At 44.1% G+C, this 23,449-nt stretch overlaps 1 protein-coding gene across 1 annotated transcript in view; it reads left to right on the top strand.

The window, feature by feature from the left end:
- The window catches only part of LOC123770547 (hyaluronan mediated motility receptor), a 188,038-nt gene that overhangs the window by 5,004 nt on the left and 159,585 nt on the right, over positions 1-23,449 (top strand). The window contains exons 2-6 of the mRNA XM_045762557.2: positions 4,374-4,471; positions 8,456-8,602; positions 9,104-9,255; positions 17,524-17,619; positions 20,018-20,133. Coding sequence (XP_045618513.2) covers positions 4,374-4,471; positions 8,456-8,602; positions 9,104-9,255; positions 17,524-17,619; positions 20,018-20,133 — 609 coding nt within the window. The remainder of the gene's footprint in view (positions 1-4,373; positions 4,472-8,455; positions 8,603-9,103; positions 9,256-17,523; positions 17,620-20,017; positions 20,134-23,449) is intronic.

The following is a 23,449-nucleotide window of genomic DNA, read 5'->3' as shown; positions in this document are numbered from 1 at the left end:
GTGTTGTTGTGGTGGCGGCCAGGGGGGGTGTTGTTGTGGTGGCGGCCAGGGGGGGGGGGTGTTGTTGTGGTGGCGGCCAGGGGGGGGGGGTGTTGTTGTGGTGGCGGCCAGGGGGGGGGTGTTGTTGTGGTGGCGGCCAGGGGGGGGTGTTGTTGTGGTGGCGGCCAGGGGGGGGGTGTTGTTGTGGTGGCGGCCAGGGGGGGGGGTGTTGTTGTGGTGGTGGCCAGGGGGGGGGTGTTGTTGTGGTGGTGGCCAGGGGGGGTGTTGTGGTGGTGGTGGCCAGGGGGTGTTGTTGTGGTGGTGGCCAGGGGGGGGGGGGTATTGTTGTGGTGGCGGCGGCCAGGGGTGTTGTTGTGGTGGCCAGGGGTGGTGTTGTGGCGGCCAGGGGTGGTGTTGTGGCGGGGGCGGCCAGGGGTAGTGGTGTGGCGGTGGTGTTATGGCGGCTAGGGAGTGCCTGCCGAGTCATGGCGGCCGGGGGAGGCAACTGGGGTGCCAGTAGTTGGAAATGTTATTGTGGTCGTAAAGAGTGGAAGGGTGTGTGCAATGCTTTGCCCTCTGCATATAAATAGAGGTGCAAGTTAGTTGTTATTTCTCACTATTTATGTTTCCAAATGTAACTTAAAAATATAAATTAATCCATTTACAATCACACCAACACATCAGGAGGAGGCACAGTATTCACCGAATGTAAAGACCTTTTGATTTACTGGCCAAATCAGAGATCAGTAACTGAAACCTTATTTGCAGTCATTGACTCGGTACCCTCCTAAATATAATTGAATGAGTTACCAACATTTTAACACCAGGTTTAGAAGAGCCCCAGATTTAATGAGTAGAATATAGCCCCATATAGGCATTTAAATCACTTGGATAGTTATCTTTAATCGAATACTTTATTATATACAGTATAGGTACTGTATTAAACAAAATATGTAGGACTCTGGAAATAGTTGCTCGGTGTTGGGACACTCGGGTGCTTGTCTCCAAAATGACAAAACTTGTCACCAATTTGTAAGAAAACTTCACCAGTAAAACAATGCTCACATTTGTTTCAATACTCCTATATAACGGCTCCATAACAACATATTGTACTTGGCTTTTGGATGTTTGGGTATCCAGCATCTGCCTGTCAGGCACCCCAAGGTTTGGTGGCTCGTTTCTTGGGAATGTTGTTCTGTTCAGATCTAACATATACCAGTCAACGTGATGTAGGGGTAAGACACTCGCCTGGCGTTCCGCGACCGCTTTGTCATGGGTTTCTATCCTGGCCTGGGAGGATTTATTGGGCGCAAATCCTTAACTGTAGCCTCTGTTAAACTCAACAGTAAAATGGGTACTTGGTTGTAAAAATGATTCTTCGCGGTGGGGGTTGTATTCCAGGGACTTGCCCGAAACGCTACGCGTACTAGTGGCTGTACAAGAATGTGTAAACTATTGTGTATATATCAAAAATAATAATAAAATTACTAGACATAGTAGCAGGGTGTGCTGGTATTCTACAATGGTATTTTAATATTTTTGTTTAAGTTTCTCTCCGACCTCTTTGACTCCTAATGATCAGTTGCTCATCTCTAGTTAACTGCTGACTAAAAGGGTATGATATTAATAAGCAATTTAATATGTAATATGTATGCAATTGTGGCATTTTCAATAGATTAGAATCTAAACAAAATTTCCTAAATATTTGTACATTTATAAATGAGTTAGTTTACACAAAATTGCAGTTCATTATTTGCTTTGGTCATTGCACTGTACAATTACAATTAATGCTGTACTCTTGTTGGTGTTTAGGTTGTGGCAGTTTGGAGCACTGGTATACAGACATTGTTTATTACTCATAATATATCTTCCTGTATGTGTCCTTCCGACACACTACAGGTCTGCCAGCAAACCAAAAGGAAACCATTTACTGTAGTATATAAGCCCTTAAGTTTCACTAGATTTTTTGTAATGGGATGTTTGTAACACTCATTCACTGTGTTATATATGTTGAAAATGATTTCATATTGGATGTGTATATAACGGATATAACACAAACTCAGAAGATTTTGAAAGAGAAATTGACAATATGCCCATGCACTAAGCTCCTGGGCCGGACTCGTGGAATTCAATATTTATTAAGAAATGTAAAGTACCAGTAGTGCGAGCACTCAGCGTAATATGGAGAAAGAGCCTGGATACAGGGGAGATACCAGCTGCACTTAAATCAGCAGTTATAGCTCTGCTGCACAAGGGGGGGTAGTAAAGCCTTGGCAAAACATTATAGACCAGTTGCACTAACATCTCGCATAATAAAAGTTTTTGAAAGAGTGATTAGGAATCAAATTTTTAGTTTTATGGAAAATAATGAACTACACAACTCGGGACAACATGGATTTAGAGCGAGAAGATCCTGTCTGTCACGGTTACTCAACCACTATGACAAAATCACAGAAGCTCTAGAAGAAAAGCAAAATGCAGATGTAGTATACACAGACTTTGCAAAGGCATTCGACAAATGTGTTCATGGAGTGACAGCACACAAAATGAGGTCAATGGGAATAACTGGTAAAGTAGGACGCTGGATACTCAATTTCCTGTCGAACAGAACACAAAGAGTAACAGTCATTCAAATAAAATCGAGCCCAAGCGCAGTTAAAAGTTCTGTACCTGAAGGTACAGTCCTTGCACCACTGCTTTTCCTAATTCTTATATCAGATATAGACAAAAATAGAAGTCACAGCTTCGTGTCATGCTTTGCAGATGACACAAAAATCGGCATGAAAATTACCTCTGAGGAAGACATTGAAAAACTACAAGCAGATATCAACAAAGTTTTCGATTGGGCGGCAGAAAATAAAATGTTTAACAGTGATAAATTCCAGGTATTCAGGAACGGCAAAAATGAGGATCTGAAACATAATACAGGGTACAAAACGCAATCGAATCTGCCCATAGTAGAAAAACAGCGTGTCAAGGATTTGGGAATAATGATGTCTGACGACCTAACGTTTAGGGAACATAACCAAGCAAATATTGCAGCAGCCAGAAAAATGATAGGATGGATTACGAGAACTTTCAAATCCAGGGATTCCATCACAATGGTTGTACTCAAGTCACTTGCGTTGTCCTATCTTGAGTACTGCTCAGTACTCGCTTCCCCCTTCAGAGCAGGAGAGATTGCTGAAATAAAGGGAATACAGGTACAGAGAATATATACGGCACGCATAGACGCGATAAAGCGTCTAAATTATTGGGATCGTCTGAAAGCTCTTCAAATGTACTCACTAGAAAGAAGACGAGAGCGATACCAAACAATATACACATGGAAAATACTGGAGGGCCAGGTTCCAAATCTACACAGTAAAATAACAACATACTGGAGTGAACGATATGGAAGAAAATGCAGAATAGAACCAGTGAAGAGCAGAGGTGCCATAGGCACAATCAGAGAACACTGTATAAACATCAGAGGTCCGCGGTTGTTCAGCGTCCTTCCAGCGACTATAAAAAATATTGCTGGAACAACCGTGGACATCTTAAAAAGAAAACTAGACTGTTTTCTAAAAAAAATGCTGGACCAACCGGGCTGTGGTGGGTATGTAGGCCTGCGTGCCGCTCCCAGCAACAGCCTAGTGGACCAAACTCTCATAAGTCAATCCTGGCCTCAGGCTGGGCTTTGGGTAGAACAACTCCCAGAACCCCATCAAGCAGGTATGTTTAGTTCTATATGATATTAGTGTTTATTCAAAGTTTGGCACTGGTGGTGGTTTTGTTCAAAGCACTGTGCACGACTATTTTGCCTCTCTAGGAATCCTCGGCCTGCTATATGGAAGGTTTTCCCCAGGTTTGTTATTGATGCGTATATTTTCTTGCCGAAAATGTTTATTGCTTATATATCCAATGCATTGGGATTTAATGGGTGGCAAGTCTTGCAGCCTGGAGACACACACAAGGATGTCTAGACTTGGTTTTGTGACAAAACTACAGTAGCTTTGTTGGTATTTTCTGCACAGTTTATAAAACAATGTCTTCAGTCATACTCAAGTTTTGCAACAAGACTAATGATTTTTTTTTAGGCACTTAAGAATGTTGGTAAGGATTTTAAGTGTTTGATGACATGACTGTTGGATAATGTTAATTATTTAACATCCATGTATGGGTTAAATTCATTATTTTACCAGTTAATAATTATTTAGCTTATCTACTTTGATTAGTTGGTGTAATGACTGCCTGGCTTCTTGCAGTATTGGCTTTGATTGCAGTTGTTTAAGTTTGTTCCCCCCCCCCCTTCTTGCTTTCCTAACTCTTGCTTTGTCCTTGTATAATTTGGTGTTATGTTCTGTAGTCATGATGACTTTGTGCATAGTTTCACTGCAACATTTTTATTGCAGGTTGTGCCCCACCACCAACAGCGTACAATCCGAAGTTGAAGGATTCCGTCCCTTCTGCATCCCTGGACAAGTCTCAAAGATGGAAGAATAACAAAGAGGTGTGTAGAGCGTTTTAACTCTTAATTCTGTTTTGGGATGTCAATAATAAGTCATTATCAGGTTAAGTGGGGAAGGGTACAGATGCTTGTGACAAGCTCTCCCACCCCACTGCAATGCAGTATTTTAGTGCACATGTTAGTGCAGTAGTAGAGTTGTAGTTCCCTACCGGCTGGGTGCCGAGACAGATGCAGTTAAATGTACAGTATAATAGTTTTCAATATAACTTGTATGAGAGGTGCTTATCCAGTTCTCTCTTGAATACTGTGAGGGGTCGGCCAGTTATGCCCCTTATGTGTAGTGGAAGCGTGTTGAACAGTCTCGGACCTCTGATGTTGATAGAGTTCTCTCTCAGAGTACCAGTTGCACCTCTGTTTTTCAACGGGGGTATTCTGGCAGGATGTGCAGAATACCCCCGTTGAAAAACAGAGGTGCAACAGGTACTCTGAGAGAGAACTCTATCAACATCAGAGGTCCGAGACTGTTCAACACGCTTCCACTACACATAAGGGGCATAACTGGCCGACCCCTCACAGTGTTCAAGAGAGAACTGGATAAGCACCTCCAAAGGATACCTGATCAACCAGGCTGTGACTCATACGTCAGGCTGCGAGCAGCTGCGTCCAACAGCCTGGTTGATCAGTCCGGCAACCAGGAGGCCTGGTCGACGACCGGGCCGCGGGGACGCTAAGCCCCGGAAGCACCTCAAGGTAACCTCAAGGAGACTAAATGAATGCCCAGGTTACCCATCCATATGTTAAAAAGATGGATAAATTTGAATAACTAATCTTCCTATATTGCCGATACTAAATCCTGAAATTGTATGATTTACATAAATTTATTATTGTCTGGGCTTTTACTTAGTATAATCTGCTAATTTACAGATAAATATCTCCTTTCACCTCAAGTCAAACTTCTTTCTGCAATGACGTTACATATTTTTACAGCACAATTATGCTCATGGGTAGACAACACAGCTGCAAAGGGAAGTAATGGTTCAATTCAAGTAACTTGAATGTACATTGCTAAATTTGACATTGCCTACATTTCTGACTAAGAAGTTAAAATTTGGGATCCCAGTGACATTACTCAATGCTAAGGATACTGTACATGAGATTATCCTTCTAACACCCAGTACATTCCATAAATATTAATCGTATGAGGAGTCTGTGTTGAACCCTGTAGAATGTATACAGTATCTATATTAGCGTGTGATGGACAAATACTCTAAATGCCTCCTTACTTAGGTTTCTTAATGATATACCTTTCGCCATAGAGTACACTGCTGTTGTTATTCTATTTACTGTATATGTTCCTCAGAAGTTAGATTAGGTGTTATGTCCACTCCCAGATCTTTCTTGAATCATCACAGGTAGGTAGTTTCCCTTCATTGTGTACTGTCCTTTGGTCTGTCACCCAAATCCAATTCCATAACTTTACATTTGCTCGTGTTGAACTTCAGTAGCCATTTCTATGACCATCTCTGCAACCTATTCAAAAGTTCTTGGAGAATCCTCATCTGTCACAACTCGTTTCATTAATTTTGCTTCATCCTCAAACATTGACATTTAGGACTCTACTCCTGTAGACATGTCATTTATGTATTTTAGAAATAGAACTGGTCCCAGCACCGATCCTTGAGGTACACTACTCTTTATTGTTCACTAGTCCGACTTCTAGCCCCTTACCATAACACTCCGGCTCCTTCCTGTTAGGCGGTTCCTTACCCATGCTAGAGCTTTTCCACTTACTCATGCCTGCCTCTCAAGTTTGAATAGCAGTCTCCTGTGCGGTTGTGTATGAAAGGCTTTTTGGCAGTCCAGAAATGTGCAGTCTACCCATCCTTCCCTGTCCTGCCTTTTTCTTGTAATTTTATCATAGAATTCCAGGTTGTTTGTTAGGCATGATTTCCCTTCCCTGAACCCATGTTGGTGTTTGCTTACAAACCTAATGTTATCTAGGTGTGTAACCAGTCTTAACCTGATTGTTCTTTAACACTTTATGCGGTTCAGGACATAACCTGGAGTCCTGTTTCGCCTACCCGCTTCCGCAATGTGGACATAAAATGATGTCCTGAAAAAAATATTTGTATAAAATTCAATATTAATCCGATTTACTTTGGGTTTGTTTCAAACTGCACGCCATGAGGCTCTTTCTCACCACTAGGCTGCATGGTACAATAAGTTCATGAAAGGTGTGGACCACTTCGATCAAATGGTATTACCATTTTACCAGGAAAACTCACAAGTGGACCAAAAAGATAACGTTTTATTTCCTGCAAATGGCTTTGCATAATGCCTTTGTTTTGTACAAATACAACACAACTGATCAAAAAAAGCTAACATTGCTACAGTTCCACGAGGCGGCAATTTGGGCCCTATTGTGCTGGGACCCGGAAGATTGGCCTCAAACAGCAACAGTATCTCAACACTTGCGGCACACTCCAGACATAAATGATGACACAGGTCCTGCCTATGCTGACGCCATGCAAACTCCTGGACCATCTGGTGTGAGGCGGCCCTTGTTCACTTCAACACCTCAAGCTGAAGCAGCAACCGAATCAGAACCCGAGATGTTTGGCACACTGCCATTTGACGAGACGGTTTTGTCAGATGACTCTGACTCGAATGTTGAACCTCCAGCGATTCAGTTGATTCTGAAAATCGCATGAACTACAAACTGAAACGAGTATTTTGATACCAGAATGAACATTGTATCACATAAACTGCCATAAGTAGACTCGAACCTTCATAGATTTTTTTTTGGGTGTAGCATGTGTCCCAAACGGGTTGCAGATGGGTGACTTTAGCTGTTTGTACTGGTAATGCTTCCTCCATATCATGTATTATATGCATATGTCTGTTTAGGGAATTTTATTCCGATCAATGTACAACCAAAAATAACTGTGTGCAACAAGTATAAACTTGGCAAACATAACAGTAAAAACATTTTGTGTGTGTTTGACGCTCACTGATATGTTCCAGCGTTGTTTTATATTTGGCGCTATTCTATCTTACGCTTTGTTGATCTTTTTTACCTACGGGCTCATAGAACATTCTATTGCGAACACATTGGCACAAAAATGAATGACGTACATAGAATAATAATGTCAGGAGAGTGAAATAAGTATAAACTTTCAAAGCGCCGTATCGCACGTGTGTCGTCCCGTCACCAATACCGGGTAACAGTTCCACCACTTCCCACACTCTTGCGGGTGGGCCGCGACCATTATTCTACGTTTATATTCATATCACCGTGTTGGGAATTTCATTGCGAGTCCATTGATACCAAAATTAACACTGTAGGACAAGTGTGGAGGTGATAACAATCCCAAGAGTAAAAACATTTTTGTTGCTGTTGGGCGCTCACGGCGAGTCATCTAATTAGTTATTTATTTGGTGCTGGTATCCCTATACCTTTCATGACCTTTTTTACTGATGTTCTTCTAGAAAATTTTATTGCGAACATGTTGGTACCAAAATGAAATACGTAGCTCGAGAACTAAGGTCAGGAGAGTAAAAAGAGTATACACATTTTTGTTTTGACGCTTCAGCGACAAAAACGCCGCGCGCACATACCGCTTTTTTTTAACCTTAGCCGGGCGCGCGAAAGTGTTGTTAAAGTACTTTACAGGAAATGCTTGTCAGTGATACTGGTCTGTAGTCAAGTGCCTCTTTCCCGTCTTGAAAATTGGTATCACATTTACCTTCCAGCAACTGGGCAAGTCTTCCTTCATAAGACTCATTAAAAAGATCCTTGCCAGAGGCACGCAGTATGTATGGTTTTCTTTGCAAGTTCCAGTATAGAAGAGTGTTCTAAGAGTGAAATAGACTACCTGGGAATTAGGCAAGTATTGTGGGATGCATCCTGGGGAGGTCAGTAGTTGGCCTTGGAGACTCTTGTGAAGCCTAATGAAGCCTAAAAGTTTCCTGTCTGACTGTGGGACTTGTTACAACTATTTGGTGAACAAAGTTCTTTATTTACAGGAAACGCCTGGACCTGGAGCATATGCAACAGAAGGGGTTTCACCAATTAAGAGAAGCTCCACATCTTCATCTCGCTTAAATGCTTCTAACCTTTCAACTTGTTCTAATTCATCAAATGCTTCAGGCAGCAACAAAGTGTTTCTCAGTGTAAGTACAGTCCAGCAATACCGTAGAACAGTGAGTATAGTTCAGTAATAATGTACAATGAGTACAGTTCAGTAATTTGAGTTTTGTTTCCTTGTGTGCAATGTACACACACAACTTACTCCCCATCTTCCCCGACAACACTTTTTCTTCCTTCCCTTCCCTTCCCTTCCCCTTCCCTTCCCTTCCCTTTCCTTTCCTTTCCTTTCCCTTTCCTTTCCTTTCCTTTCCTTTCCTTTCCTTTCCTTTCCTTTCCTTTCCCTTTCCTTTCCTTTCCTTTCCCTTCCCTTTCCTTTCCTTTCCCTTCCCTTCCCTTCCCTTCCCTTCCCTTCCCTCCCCTCCCCTCCCCTCCCCTTTCCCTTCCCTCCCCTTTCCTTTCCTTTCCTTTCCTTTCCTTTCCTTTCCTTTCCCTTCCCTTCCCTTTCCCTTCCTTCCTTTCCTTCCAGGATGAGTGATTTATTTTGTAATTTTTGCTAACTACATGAGTAACGTGTTGACTTGCAGCCACCACGTCCAAGAGCACAGTCTCACTCATCGTTACGTGGCAATCATGGCCAGATTAAAAGTGATAGAGTGGCACAACTCCAAGAGCAGATTGAAGAACTTGTTGAAGAAAGAAAGGCAATGAGGAAATTGATAGCAGAGCTAGAAACACAGTGAGTGTTTATTACAATGTTTTTTATTGTTCTTAATCTTAAACATTTGTGATGCTTTGTTTAAATTTATGGTGGTATAGAGCCTCTAATGCTGACAATGATGTAGACAATGCTAAGATGAGCTTAACCCTTAACATGCTCGGGGTCTAATATCCTGCCATCCGCACAGGCGCATGTGATTTTGAAAAAAAAAAAAATTTTTTTTTTTTGCTAATCTGTTAAGTTCTGTTCACTGATCACGGGAAAAAAAAAAAAATTCGATTGTACTTACTTTTGTTGCAATAGAGCCGAGAAGCTCTGTGATGACGTCACAATCTGCATGTTCGCTCATGCAGTACACGCCCGGGAGGTGTTGCGCGCAGTCCTCAAACAGCCAGAGTTGCCACAAATATATTTTCGCGCTATTTATTTACAATGTCTAAGCGCATTTTATCTAATTTTTTTTCACTAATTGTGTTTCAAATACTGTTTGAACATATTTTGTATCAATAATTGTTGCATATTTGAGTATACACAGGCGCACACAAATGTTTTCAATTACGGCAATATAATATGTCATTACAGTCTATTATATTGTATGTTCTGCTTATATTTGTATATATTTACACACACGCACACGCTATCTGCTTATATGTTTACATATTTACACACTCGCACACGCTATACACACTTTGAAGCACACTTAGAAGATTTCTAGACTGTGGTAGTCATTGAAGCAGTCGACAGCACATAATGGGATACCACACGTTTCACACCATGTTTGCACAAGCTTCCGTTTCTTGTCTCTACGTGTCGTTGTTTTACACACCAAGCAATCACGTTGGGCTATTGCATGCTTCACACCAGGTGGCAAATAAGTTTGTGTGCTAGGAAGCCTTCAGTGTGAGCGAGGCGTGGAGTACCAGCATGCTGCAACAGTGGGTTTATGATGGGCCGCTGAATACCTGGGACATCTTTTGCAAACTTTCCTAATAACTGTATTGCAGCATCAAATACAAAGTCACGGAAAGTGGGCTTACGTCCAGTTCTCACAAGGTACATGTTGAAACAGTTCAGCATGCTCATGTCCACAAGATGGAAGAACACTTTTTTCGTCCACCTACATGTCTTCCGCACACACTCTGCAGTGCCAATCATCATGTCTGATTTATCAATCAACCGCATGTTGATATTATAGTCTAAAACACAGTCTGGCTTATATAGTGGTGCGTTTGTTTTATGGCTCACTTTCCCACTGTTCACCATTGTTCCATCATGAATTGTTGTCAACAAGTTCACCTCTCTTTTGTCTTTCCACCGAACTGACAGAATGTTATCACTTTTCCTTCTCTGACACTCACTAACTGCAATTTCGTTGTGAAACACAGGCATTTCCCTTCGTTGTGGCTTTACTGTACCAACCAATACGGTTCTATTTTCTAGCAAGAACCGAGCTAGCAAGGGACTTGTATAGTAATTATCTGTGTATAAAATGTGTCCCTTGTTCATCCACGGAGCCATGATGGTCTTCACTACACTCCCCGAGAATCCATGTTCGTCGTTACCGGGAATGTCTACATCACTAGTCGAGTACAGAATCATGTGTAACACGTATCCTGTCTCACAATCACCACGAACAAAAAATTTCAGGCCAAATCGGTTTCGTTTTGAGGGAATGTACTGTTTGAATGGAACACGTCCCTTGAAAAGTATGAGAGATTCATCAACCACCAGCTTCTGTGCTGGTACGTAAAAATCTCTGAATTTTCCAATAACATCGTTCATGTAGTGCCTCACTCGCCACAGTCTATCATCAGGTGTTCGGTCCTGAACACTTCCAAAATGTAGACACCTGAGGAGTATCTGAAACCTGTCTCGTGACATATATTTCCCGAATAAAGGTGTTAGTATTGTCTTGTCCTTGCTCCAATAGTCATTTATTGCATGTTTGTGACAGTGCTTCATCAACAAACAGAGTGCCAAAAACACATACATTTCCACCACTGTGGTATTTTTCCAACGCTGCAGTCGTGAAAATTCTGTGATTTCCCTCTCAATCAGGTAAGCAGCATGCAGGTTCGTTTGGTGTACAATGTATTCCATGAGTGGTTCATCATAGAATGCTGTAAAATATTCCATCTCAGCCATGTCCTCACCTTGATTAGGGAAAAGGTTTGTAATCCCTACATCTTTATCGTCAAAGTGAGGAATATTAGGAATAAAATCGTCGCCATCACTCCACTCAAGTATACCAGGCGTCCTGCGAGATGCAGAGGAAAGACGGCGAGGAAGCGATGCATACCGGCGACCAGGAGCTGAATACCGTCTGCGAGAAGCACGGCGGCTACGTGCACGTGAGGTGGGTGCACGTGAGGTGGGTGCACGTGAACACGAGGGTCTTGGTCCCTCATGTGGTGCCATGCGGTGGCGCTTGGCCGGGCGAGATGCTGCTGACGCGACAATTTCTCGCCCAGTTATACCACTGGTACCAGCCACAGGCTCAATAAAACTTTGATCTGAGTCACTAAACCCAGAAAAGGAGTCACCTCCCTCTGACTCGTCACCCTCAAACAGAAAATACCCACAGGAACTGTGAGGTCGTGGTAGAATTGGGGTAGAAACTCGGCGAGGAGGCATCGGTGAGCGTATAGGCCTCGCCATGGCATGGCGGTCATTCTCACTTTCACTGCTGCTGCTACTATCACCCGACAACTGTGTATAATCCTCATCGTTGTCTGAATCGTCAAACACACTTTCTTCACCTTCAGAGAATAATTCGTGGGCTATTTGCTCTGGGGTGAGGGACTGAGTGGTGCGTGCCCGTGAGGCGTTTGACCGTGCGCTCGCCATGGTGACTCTCGCTAAACTGAGGCCTCCCATGCCTTCGGTTCGTGAGCGGGATTTTTTTTCAAAATGGCCGCTGTTTACTAGAGCCCCTGGACAGCGTATGGGACCCCCAGCTACACCGCGGGCCATTCAAATCGTGCGCGGTACCCATACACTTCATATGAAGTGAAGCGCAGTTGACTGGTAAAACGATTTACACTTCATGTGAAGTGATGCGCACTTTAAGGGTTAATGCTCATCTTAGCATTTCTTCTATACATTAAACATTTCTTAGATTAATATACTGTATGCATAGATTAACATCATTAAATTTTACATTTTAAACCAACAAAATTTGGAAAAATGATGTGAATTTAAAACTGAATTGATGATACCAATGAGCCTTCATTGGTTTAATGTTACTCAACCATATTTTGCCCACTGAGAAAGTTCTCTTGTTTCTCTACATAACATAGATTACAATATAAATTTATAATGTCTTAAAATGTCTGATGCTTGACTGAAAAGTGGTGAACTGATCACATAGGTACAAATGTGTCTCTTTGACTCCTTTTGTCCGTCTTTGGCTCTACTTAACAATAGAGTTTGTCCCTCCCTTTTTCCCCAAGTTCCTTAAAGTCCTTCAAGACACCATACCTCTGGAAAACAATTAACATGACGCAGACTTATATTTTCTTCTTCCACTGGTAAGTTACCCTTGTCTTGCTCCTCATTGTCCACCTGAGCACAGGGAACATTCTTAGCCGTCTAACCACTTGGTAATAATCACGATCCTCCTCCTCCGGCATCTCGGAACATCTTAGTATGACATTAAGTATCACTTTATTTGAAGTTCTCTTTGGTATTTTCCTTTTTTTTCCCCCTAATATAACTTGCTTCTCTATACTTGTTAGATATTTTTTGTTCTGTTTTCTTTCCAATCTATATCAGTAACTAACTAACCTTTGTTCGAGCAATTCCCCATTATCAAGCATTCTTATATCCGGTATGAATGAACCCTTGGTCCATGGGCCAAATGTGGCAATTTAATGGAAGGGCCACGCAAGTAATTCTAAGGATTTTAATGCATTAACCTCGGGGTGTGCAAAAGCATTACTGAGCAGTAATGAAGCTTTTTTTTTTTTTTACCTTCTACCAACTGTTCTTGACCTGAAAATCCCTCATTTGTAGAAATAGTTGACACTATGCTTAACCTTAGGACAGAGGTTATCGCCGTACATTGATTGATGGGGTAATCGTCGTGTGACGATTTAACCCCTTAACTGCGTTGCCTCCAAATATGACACCCCCCTAGTGCGCAGGAAATAAATTCTCTTGAAAAAATTCTTTTGACTTTTTAAAGTGTCAAAAACCCTTCCCTCAGTATGGGTATGTCAAAAAAAAAATCAAAATTGTGCTTACTTTGGCTGCTATGGGGTCCGTAAGTTGGCACGTGATGCCATCATCCCCCGTTTGCCCGTGACGTACGTTCCCGGGGCCAGTAGGGCGCCCGGGGCGGGGAGCACGAGTTGCTGCGAATATATTTATGTTCATTTTTTACGCACAGTTCCAAATACATTTTATTTATTTTTACGTGCTAATCCTATGTATAATGAACATGTACACTATATTATGGCAGTAAAACATCCGTACTGTCCAAAGACACTGTTACGTGCATGACACTTGTGTACACATATGCTGCACATATTTACTATGTATCATGCTAATTTATGTATATATACAATCTATTTACACACACTGTCACACACTATATACATTCACCATCAACACATTCAGAACACTTCGAGTGAGAGCAGCCACACCCAGCCAGTCTCCCTCACTCCAACATCTTACTCACCAACATTGCTCCTCCCACAATACTGTTATTGTTCTTATTACACTATTTACACATGTTATAGGGGGTCAGGGGCCTCGTAGCCTGGTGGATAGCGCGCAGGACTCGTAATTCTGTGGCGCGGGTTCGATTCCCGCACGAGGCAGAAACAAATGGGTAAAGTTTCTTTCACCCTGAATGCCCCTGTTACCTAGCAGTAAATAGGTACCTGGGTGTTAGTCAGCTGTCACGGGCTGCTTCCTGGGGGTGGAGGCCTGGTCAAGGACCGGGCCGCGGGGACACTAAAAAAAGCCCCGAAATCAACTCAAGATAACCTCAAGATATATATACCTATCTACATGTTTTATTTATCAGAACTATGCAAGTAAGCTGGTATTGTGTCCACCTGTACAGTTGCCACCATACACCGCATGAAAAATCACACAGCAGACAATGCTACAATTAAAACGTAGCCTCCCTCACCAAAATAGCTCCTCTCAACATTCTCCTTTTGCTGTTCTTACACTATATACACACACTGCACACACTGTATATACCCATGTACATATGTTTTGCCCATAGCGAACCACTAAGCTAGTATGGTGAGCAAAACAAGAGTGGCTGCCACACACACACAATGAGGCTACCTCAATTCTCGCCCTTCCTCCCTCACCAAAATTCCTTCTTCCACATTACTACGCACAACGCTAATTATAACCACAATCCTGCTATTATCACAATCCTGGTCACTAATTCCTGTAAATGAATAATTGACCACACGTTTATTTTAAAAGGAACCTAAGAAGTCATTTGAAGATTCCTAGATGGACGAAAAAAAAATAATGCTGTGGTGCTGTGGCTAGCGCTGTGAACATCGTGAACAGCATTGAATCACTGATATTTGAACATTGTACCCAGTCATTATCACACTCAGGCTCTTCTATAATACTATCATGGCTAAATAATACAAGTTATATATATATTTTGACATTATTAGGCAATGCTGTGGTCACACGCTGAACAGCAGTGCTGTGCGCTCATGCTGCGAGTGCCAGCCTTGGTTGCTCACTCACTACTGAGGCTCCCACACCTGGGAATGTGGACCACGATTTTTTTTAAAGATGGTCTGTTTACAAGAGTCCTGAGGAAGCTGATGTGAACCCCATTTGGCCGCGGGAGTTTTGAATGGAAGGTGAAAAACTGCGCAACGCGCCTGCAGGCGCGTTGCTCAGTTTAAGGGTTAAACAATTTTTGTCTTGGTTTTAAACGTATGTTGTAAAAATGGATGTAATACACTCCATGACATCCACAGAGTGCTATCTTGATCCCATGTAAAAAAAAAAAATTCCTGCTACCTTTTCATGGTTGCGTATACAGTATCTGGGAGTTAGTCAGCTGTCACGGGCTACTTCCTGGGGGTGGAGGCCTGGTCGAGGACTGGGCCGCGGGGACACTAAAGCCCCGAAATCATCTCAAGATAACCTCAAGGTCTCAAGGAGGAACTAGCCACCATGTGTGCATGCCACATTGATGGCTTACACCTTGGTTTCAATCTATACACTGACCTATATGGGGGCCAATTAGGCCATATGTCATCACCCAGAGCATAATACCATTGAATATTAAGTTCATATCCTTATCACTATATTCGATTTTATTTAAGTTATTTCTGCCACATCACTGTTTCAGCTACCCTGAACTGGCCTTGAAGTTTTTATTATCCATGGTTTGTGCCATTCCATCCTCTACAGACTGTAACCATGCTCCACCAAATGTCGTTTCCAGGGGGGGGTACAATACAGCATTAACCACAGATACACAGCATCGTGCAAATCATTATACTTCAACTTCGATGTCCAAATGACTTGGAAAAGTCGGGGTAATGAAGAAGGATGAAGTTAGCAGTCTTGAGGAGGATTTGGACGGGGAACGAAAAGGCTTGAAAGTTCGGTAGCCTGTCCACCATGGGTTGGCATAAAGTTTTCATCTTGAAGTAGTTAGTTGTGGTTGAGTTCTTCTTCTGCAGCAGGGGGCTTGTGGGGTGGGGGTTGACGTTCATGCTGGTGTAGGTGAGGTGCTGTATCTGGCTTGGAAGCGGCGTCTTCCCATTTGAAGCGGTACACGTTTGGTGTTTTAGTGCCTCGTGCTCAAGGCATCGCTTGAGTAATCTGCATTGCAACTGCGGTAACTCGGTTCCTTCCAGATTGTCGGTTTTGGCGCTGAATTGGAATTGTCTATTGGGGAATCTGTTTCTGACATCTGGGTCACAATACTCCTACTTCAGGATGTAAAGGCCCACAAAGGCTTGTATGATGGCGGCGTTCACGAACATTCGATGAGGGAATTTGTCGGGGTTCTTGTTGATGACCCGGTTGCATTGGAAGGCCAGCTGTTGTCTGGTATTGGTGCTGTTGGTCTGGGCCTTCGTCGCCTGTGTGCTTGGCAAGTGTGGACATCGTCGTAGCAGAGGAGTTTGGTAAAGTTGGGAGCATCGTTGCCTGGATGTGAAAGCTCTCGGGCCGATTGGTAGTTGGCCTGTTGGGTGCTGACTTTAGAATTTCTAATGGTCTTGTGGGACATTTCGTGGAGAAGGCGGTGTGGGGTCCTCCACAGTTGAGGCACAGTTGGATGGTCAACAAACACCATCTTATAGCTCACTCTTGTAGTGATGTTCCAGAGTGCAAATGCTCCATTTACCATTGGAGAGTTCACAGTTCTTGGTGTAGTGGTCGTACTTATAAACATTTGAAGCACTGACATAGTTGGAGGTAACGTTCTTTTTGATGGATTCTGGGGTAATCGATATTTCAAGGCATCAGAATCTGTTTTTCGCTGCTTGGGTTGTGACCAGCTGTAGAGGTGGTCACCTTCAGGGTAGGTTGTAGGTTGTCATTCTGGATGACTTTTAACTGCAGTCAGGATCGGGTTCTTATCGTGGATGCTCTTCACGATGTTGGCAAGTTGCTGGGTGGCGATGAAGACACTGGTGCGGCTGACAAACTGTTCTATCAGCCAAGTAGCGACAGGTAGGCAAGGTCAGTCTCTCATAAGGCGTCCTGATGTTCTAAAGCAAACAGGTGTTCCAGAGCTTCCTCACTTGTGTAGAGGAGTTCTGCGCCAACGCCGTCGGATATCCACCGGTGCTGCATTGATGTAAACTATTTTTGACAGTATCTGGCGCTGGGCAAATGAGGTCTCATCTCTGAACTGAACTTTAATTCGATGAATCATGGTAGAGCGAGTACATAAGTACCATGAGAGGGTGCAGATGTTTCACTTACTTGTGGAGTGGCAGAGCGGATGCGTCCGCTCTTGCTGGTCGCTGAGGTGAGACTTTGATCTCTGATTAGGAGAGGAGCCCCAAATCATCATACTTTGATCTTGATTTTCTGTACAATGATACTACAGTACTGTAGTTCTGTACCAATGATATTCTCCTTTGCCATTTGCTTTTCTCCCTAGCCATGTAAATAAATGTGGCATTGTAAATATAAATTACAAAAGTTAATATATATAGCTTATGTGGAAGTAATAGAATATAAAATATTCAATATTATACATGCAGTAATATCATTAGTTGCATATAATTTCTAGCCTAAATTTAACACTATTACAATAATCTTTTGCAGATTGAACACTTTAAAGTCCAAGATAGACAGACAAGAAACAAGAGATGCCGCAATTATGGTGAATGACGACGACTTATTCCAACTGGACCAGAAAGGGTAAAGTGCTTATATTAATTTTTGAAAGATGTCTAGACTTGAAGGTTAAGAGTAGGTATTTTTTTTCTCTATTGTCCAATAGACTTGAAGTCCCTTTTTCATTGTTGTGGAGACAGCAGATTAACACTATGGCCTACTAATGACGAAGTATGGCGTAAAATATTTAGCTAAATGTCCACTAATAACGAAGTATGGTGTCAAAAAATAAAAATTTTGCCCTGCATTTGCAGTTGGCTGTGGGAGGGGCGAGCCACAGTTTTTGACCTTATATGCATTATATATAAAGTTAAAAAGAGTATACACATTTTATTGTGCTTGATTAGTGCTCACAGGGGTAATGCGATGTCACTTTCTTTGTTTGCTGCGGATGGTACGCCGGGCTTTTGGAGTTTTAGTCCTGTAGATAATTCTATTGCGAACATTGATATCAAATTGAAAACCCTAAGACGAGAATTGAGGTGACTAAAGTTGAAAAGAGTATTTACTTTTCAGTATTACGCTCTCTAATGGAAGGCCAGGCGGAGTGCCTGGCCTTCCATTAGAGAGCGTAATACTCTAAATAATAATAATATAATAATAATAATATCTAATAATTAGAGAGGGTGGGTGGCGTGGCGCGCTCTTCCCAGTAACCGCGGCCTACTTTCATCACGTCTGCGGGTGGAGCTCGCTGTGGTTTTTGACATTATATGCATATACTCCTGTTGGGAATTCTATTTCGAACACATTGATACCAAATTGAAAAGCCTTTGACAAGAATTGAGGTGACAAAGTTTAAAAGAGTATACACTTTTCAGAATTATTGTGCGCGTCGAAAACCACCCAAGATAGCTCGGTGCTCGCGCGCGCAGAGCACGAAAGTATTAATGGCAGGGCAATAATATAAGATATAAAGGTTAAATACATTAAAACATCCATCAGTCTACCACATGTACACAGACTACTGTATAGTAATTCCATGTTGACTGATCATAATACCCCCAGCAGCACACACCAGTGCTGTATGCAACTAGGCGAGGCCCCAACTACATTCGTTCTCTTTTAAAATAGATTGCACATATTCTGATCTCCAATGGCTACGTGTGCTGTTTACACAAGTCCTGAAGCTACCACCGCCCTTTCTTTGTTTCTTTATTGTTATTTTTTTGTTTTTTTAATTCTAGGGACTAATACGAATAACTTTGCTTGTATTAGTTTTGGAACATCAAATGCATACACTGGGTTCCCTTTCCCCCACTCCCAATGTACAAATGCATGCACTGTCCCTTCCCCCCCCCCCCCTGTGTGTGCACTGTCGACCCCCAGTGCACTCACGGTCTCTTTCCCCCTCCCCCCAGTGTGTGCACAGTCCCCCATTCTCCCCCATTCCTCAGTGCGCGGACAGTCCCTTCCCCCCTGTTGCACGCACGGGGCCCCCTTTCCCCCCCCCCCCCCCCCAGTGCATGCAAGGACCCCCTTCCCCCCCCCTCCCAGTGCATGCAAGAACCCCCTTCCCCCCCTCCCAGTGCACGCAAGGACCCCCTTCCCCCCCTCCTAGTGCATGCAAGAACCCCCTTCCCCCCCCCCTCCCAGTGCACGCAAGGACCCCCTTCCCCTCCTCCCAGTGCACGCAAGGACCCCCTTCCCCCCCTCCCAGTGCACGCAAGGACCCCCTTCCCCCCTCCCAGTGCACGCAAGGACCCCCTTCCCCCCCTCCCAGTGCACGCAAGGACCCCCTTCCCCCCCTCCCAGTGCACGCAAGGACCCCCTCCCAGTGCATGCAAGGACCCCCTTCCCCCCTCCCAGTGCACGCAAGGACCCCCTTCCCCCCTCCCAGTGCACGCAAGGACTCCCTTCCCCCCTCCCAGTGCACGCAAGAACCCCCTTCCCCCCCTCCCAGTGCACGCAAGGACCCCCTTCCCCCCCTCCCAGTGCATGCAAGAACCCCCTTCCCCCCCTCCCAGTGCACGCAAGGACCTCCTTCCCCTCCTCCCAGTGCACGCAAGGACCCACTTCCCCCCTCCCAGTGCACGCAAGGACTTCATCCCCCCCTCCCAGTGCACGCAAGGACCCCCTTCCCCCCTCCCAGTGCACGCAAGGACCCCCTTTCCCCCTCTCCCAGTGTGCGCACGGTCCCCCTCTCCCAGTGTGCGCACGGTCCCCCCCTCCCAGTGTGCGCACGGTCCCCCCCTCCCAGTGTGCGCACGGTCCCCCCCTCCCAGTGTGCGCACGATCCCCCCCTCCCAGTGCGCGCACGGTCCCCCCCCTCCCAGTGCGCGCACGGTACTCATACTCAAACACTACCAGCATTGAAATCTGGTGGCTGTTTGGAATTGAACAAAACAAAATATGGCAACATATAGATAAGGCTGTCCTTTTGTGTAATAAATGTTTTGTAAATACATATCCATTTTAATAGGGAGGAGTGCCAAGCTGAGATGGAGAGGTCAGCTGTGAGAAACAAGAGGCCTAACACAGTCTCCACTAGCAACAGTACCCAGACTAATGATTGGGAAAAACCCTATGAATTATCAGGTAATAATTCATGTTTCTAAATTTTTTTTTTTAGTTAATATGGGGAAACTGCAGGTGTTAAATTACATGCCGAAAGAGCAACATGTTGTGGAAAACTTGCTGGAAAATCTGGTGTGGTGGTAATGTGGTGATGATTGGAAGGTGTAGTTATTACCCGAGTGTAGTTGCAGGATGAGAGCTATGCTCATGGTGTCCTGTAATTACCCGAGTGTAGCTACAGGATGAGAGCTATGCTCATGGTGTCCTGTAATTACCCGACTGTAGCTACAGGATGAGAGCTGTGCTCATGGTGTCCTGTAATTACCCGAGTGTAGCTACAGGATGAGAGCTGTGCTCATGGTGTCCTGTAATTACCCGAGTGTAGCTACAGGATGAGAGCTATGCTCATGGTGTCCTGTAATTACCCGAGTGTAGCTACAGGATGAGAGCTATGCTCATGGTGTCCTGTAATTACCCGAGTGTAGCTACAGGATGAGAGCTATGCTCATGGTGTCCTGTAATTACCCGAGTGTAGCTACAGGATGAGAGCTATGCTCATGGTGTCCTGTAATTACCCGACTGTAGCTACAGGATGAGAGCTGTGCTCATGGTGTCCTGTAATTACCCAAGTGTAGCTACAGGATGAGAGCTGTGCTCATGGTGTCCTGTAATTACCCGAGTGTAGCTACAGGATGAGAGCTATGCTCATGGTGTCCTGTAATTACCCGAGTGTAGCTACAGGATGAGAGCTATGCTCATGGTGTCCTGTAATTACCCGAGTGTAGCTACAGGATGAGAGCTGTGCTCATGGTGTCCTGTAATTACCCGAGTGTAGCTACAGGATGAGAGCTGTGCTCATGGTGTCCTGTAATTACCCGAGTGTAGCTACAGGATGAGAGCTATGCTCATGGTGTCCTGTAATTACCCGAGTGTAGCTACAGGATGAGAGCTATGCTCATGGTGTCCTGTAATTACCCGAGTGTAGCTACAGGATGAGAGCTGTGCTCATGGTGTCCTGTAATTACCCGAGTGTAGCTACAGGATGAGAGCTGTGCTCATGGTGTCCTGTAATTACCCGAGTGTAGCTACAGGATGAGAGCTGTGCTCATGGTGTCCTGTAATTACCCGAGTGTAGCTACAAGATGAGAGCTGTGCTCATGGTGTCCTGTAATTACCCGAGTGTAGCTACAGGATGAGAGCTGTGCTCATGGTGTCCTGTAATTACCCGAGTGTAGCTACAGGATGAGAGCTGTGCTCATGGTGTCCTGTAATTACCCGAGTGTAGCTACAGGATGAGAGCTGTGCTCATGGTGTCCTGTAATTACCCGAGTGTAGCTACAGGATGAGAGCTGTGCTCATGGTGTCCTGTAATTACCCGAGTGTAGCTATAGGATGAGAGCTGTGCTCATGGTGTCCTGTAATTACCCGAGTGTAGTTGCAGGATGAGAGCTGTGCTCATGGTGTCCTGTAATTACCCGAGTGTAGCTACAGGATGAGAGCTGTGCTCATGGTGTCCTGTAATTACCCGAGTGTAGCTACAGGATGAGAGCTGTGCTCATGGTGTCCTGTAATTACCCGAGTGTAGCTACAGGATGAGAGCTGTGCTCATGGTGTCCTGTAATTACCCGAGTGTAGCTATAGGATGAGAGCTGTGCTCATGGTGTCCTGTAATTACCCGAGTGTAGTTGCAGGATGAGAGCTGTGCTCATGGTGTCCTGTAATTACCCGAGTGTAGCTACAGGATGAGAGCTGTGCTCATGGTGTCCTGTAATTACCCAAGTGTAGTTGCAGGATGAGAACTGTGCTCATGGTGTCCTGTAATTACCCGAATGTAGCTACAGGATGAGAGCTGTGCTCATGGTGTCCTGTAATTAAGTGAGTGTAGCTACAGGATGAGAGCTGTGCTCATGGTGTCCTGTAATTACCCGAGTGTAGCTACAGGATGAGAGCTGTGCTCATGGTGTCCTGTAATTACCCGAGTGTAGCTACAGGATGAGAGCTGTGCTCATGGTGTCCTGTAATTACCCGAGTGTAGCTACAGGATGAGAGCTGTGCTCGTGGTGTCCTGTAATTACCCGAGTGTAGCTACAGGATGAGAGCTGTGCTCATGGTGTCCTGTAATTACCCGAGTGTAGTTGCAGGATGAGAGCTGTGCTCATGGTGTCCTGTAATTACCCGAGTGTAGTTGCAGGATGAGAGCTATGCTCATGGTGTCCTGTAATTACCCGAGTGTAGCTACAGGATGAGAGCTGTGCTCATGGTGTCCTGTAATTACCCGAGTGTAGCTACAGGATGAGAGCTGTGCTCATGGTGTCCTGTAATTACCCGAGTGTAGCTACAGGATGAGAGCTGTGCTCATGGTGTCCTGTAATTACCCGAGTGTAGCTACAGGATGAGAGCTGTGCTCATGGTGTCCTGTAATTACCCGAGTGTAGCTACAGGATGAGAGCTGTGCTCATGGTGTCCTGTAATTACCCGAGTGTAGCTACAGGATGAGAGCTGTGCTCGTGGTGTCCTGTAATTACCCGAGTGTAGCTACAGGATGAGAGCTGTGCTCATGGTGTCCCATCTTCCCAGCACTGTCATATAATGCTTTGAAACTACTGACAGTTTTCGCCTCCACCTTTTTCTTGTTCCAACTGTCTTGCACTTGCTTGCAAAAATGAATTTTCTTATACTTCTTTGGCACATTAACTTTAGCACTAGTTTAAATTTATGACCTTGTTTTTTGAAGTTCACATCTCTGGAATTCATCCCCATCAATTTTATAGATTCCCTTTACAGTGATGATATTACATCTTTTTCTTCTGTTGCCATAAATCCACAAAACTTGACATACATCTCATTTACTTCCTCGCCTAACCACAAGCCTTTCCTTTCAAATTCATTAAAGAACTTTCTAAATACTCCATAGTGTCCTCTTCTGAAATCAGGTTTTTCAACTGCTTCAACTTTCTCATTCTCTTCCAGATTCTAATGCATTGCACACTCTCATTCCCAGAAGTTTATGGTCACCTTTGCGTGAGGGAGAAAGGTGCTAAATGCGAAATCTCTCTCCCTCTTTCCTGGTGAATATCGAATGCAGCATGGAAGGAACATCCCCTTCCCTCATCCTCGTAGCTTGTTTAACGTGTTGATACAAGAATGTCTCCAGGATGAGGTTTACGAATCTGCAGGTCCAAAAGTCCTTGATTGTAGATTCATATAGCCTCCCAGTCTATGGATTTCAAATTGGTCACAGACTTCCAGTAGTTGTGGTCTATCTATCTACTATAATCTCTCATTATTATAATGTGGCGCCCTCATTTATTATCCAGCTCCTCCATTGGTTTTGATC

Source organism: Procambarus clarkii, chromosome 46 (genome assembly GCF_040958095.1).
Source record: "Procambarus clarkii isolate CNS0578487 chromosome 46, FALCON_Pclarkii_2.0, whole genome shotgun sequence".
Classification (NCBI taxonomy): domain Eukaryota; kingdom Metazoa; phylum Arthropoda; class Malacostraca; order Decapoda; family Cambaridae; genus Procambarus; species Procambarus clarkii.
The sequence above is the reverse complement of the archived record's forward strand: the minus strand, read 5'-3'. Positions and strand labels throughout refer to the sequence as shown.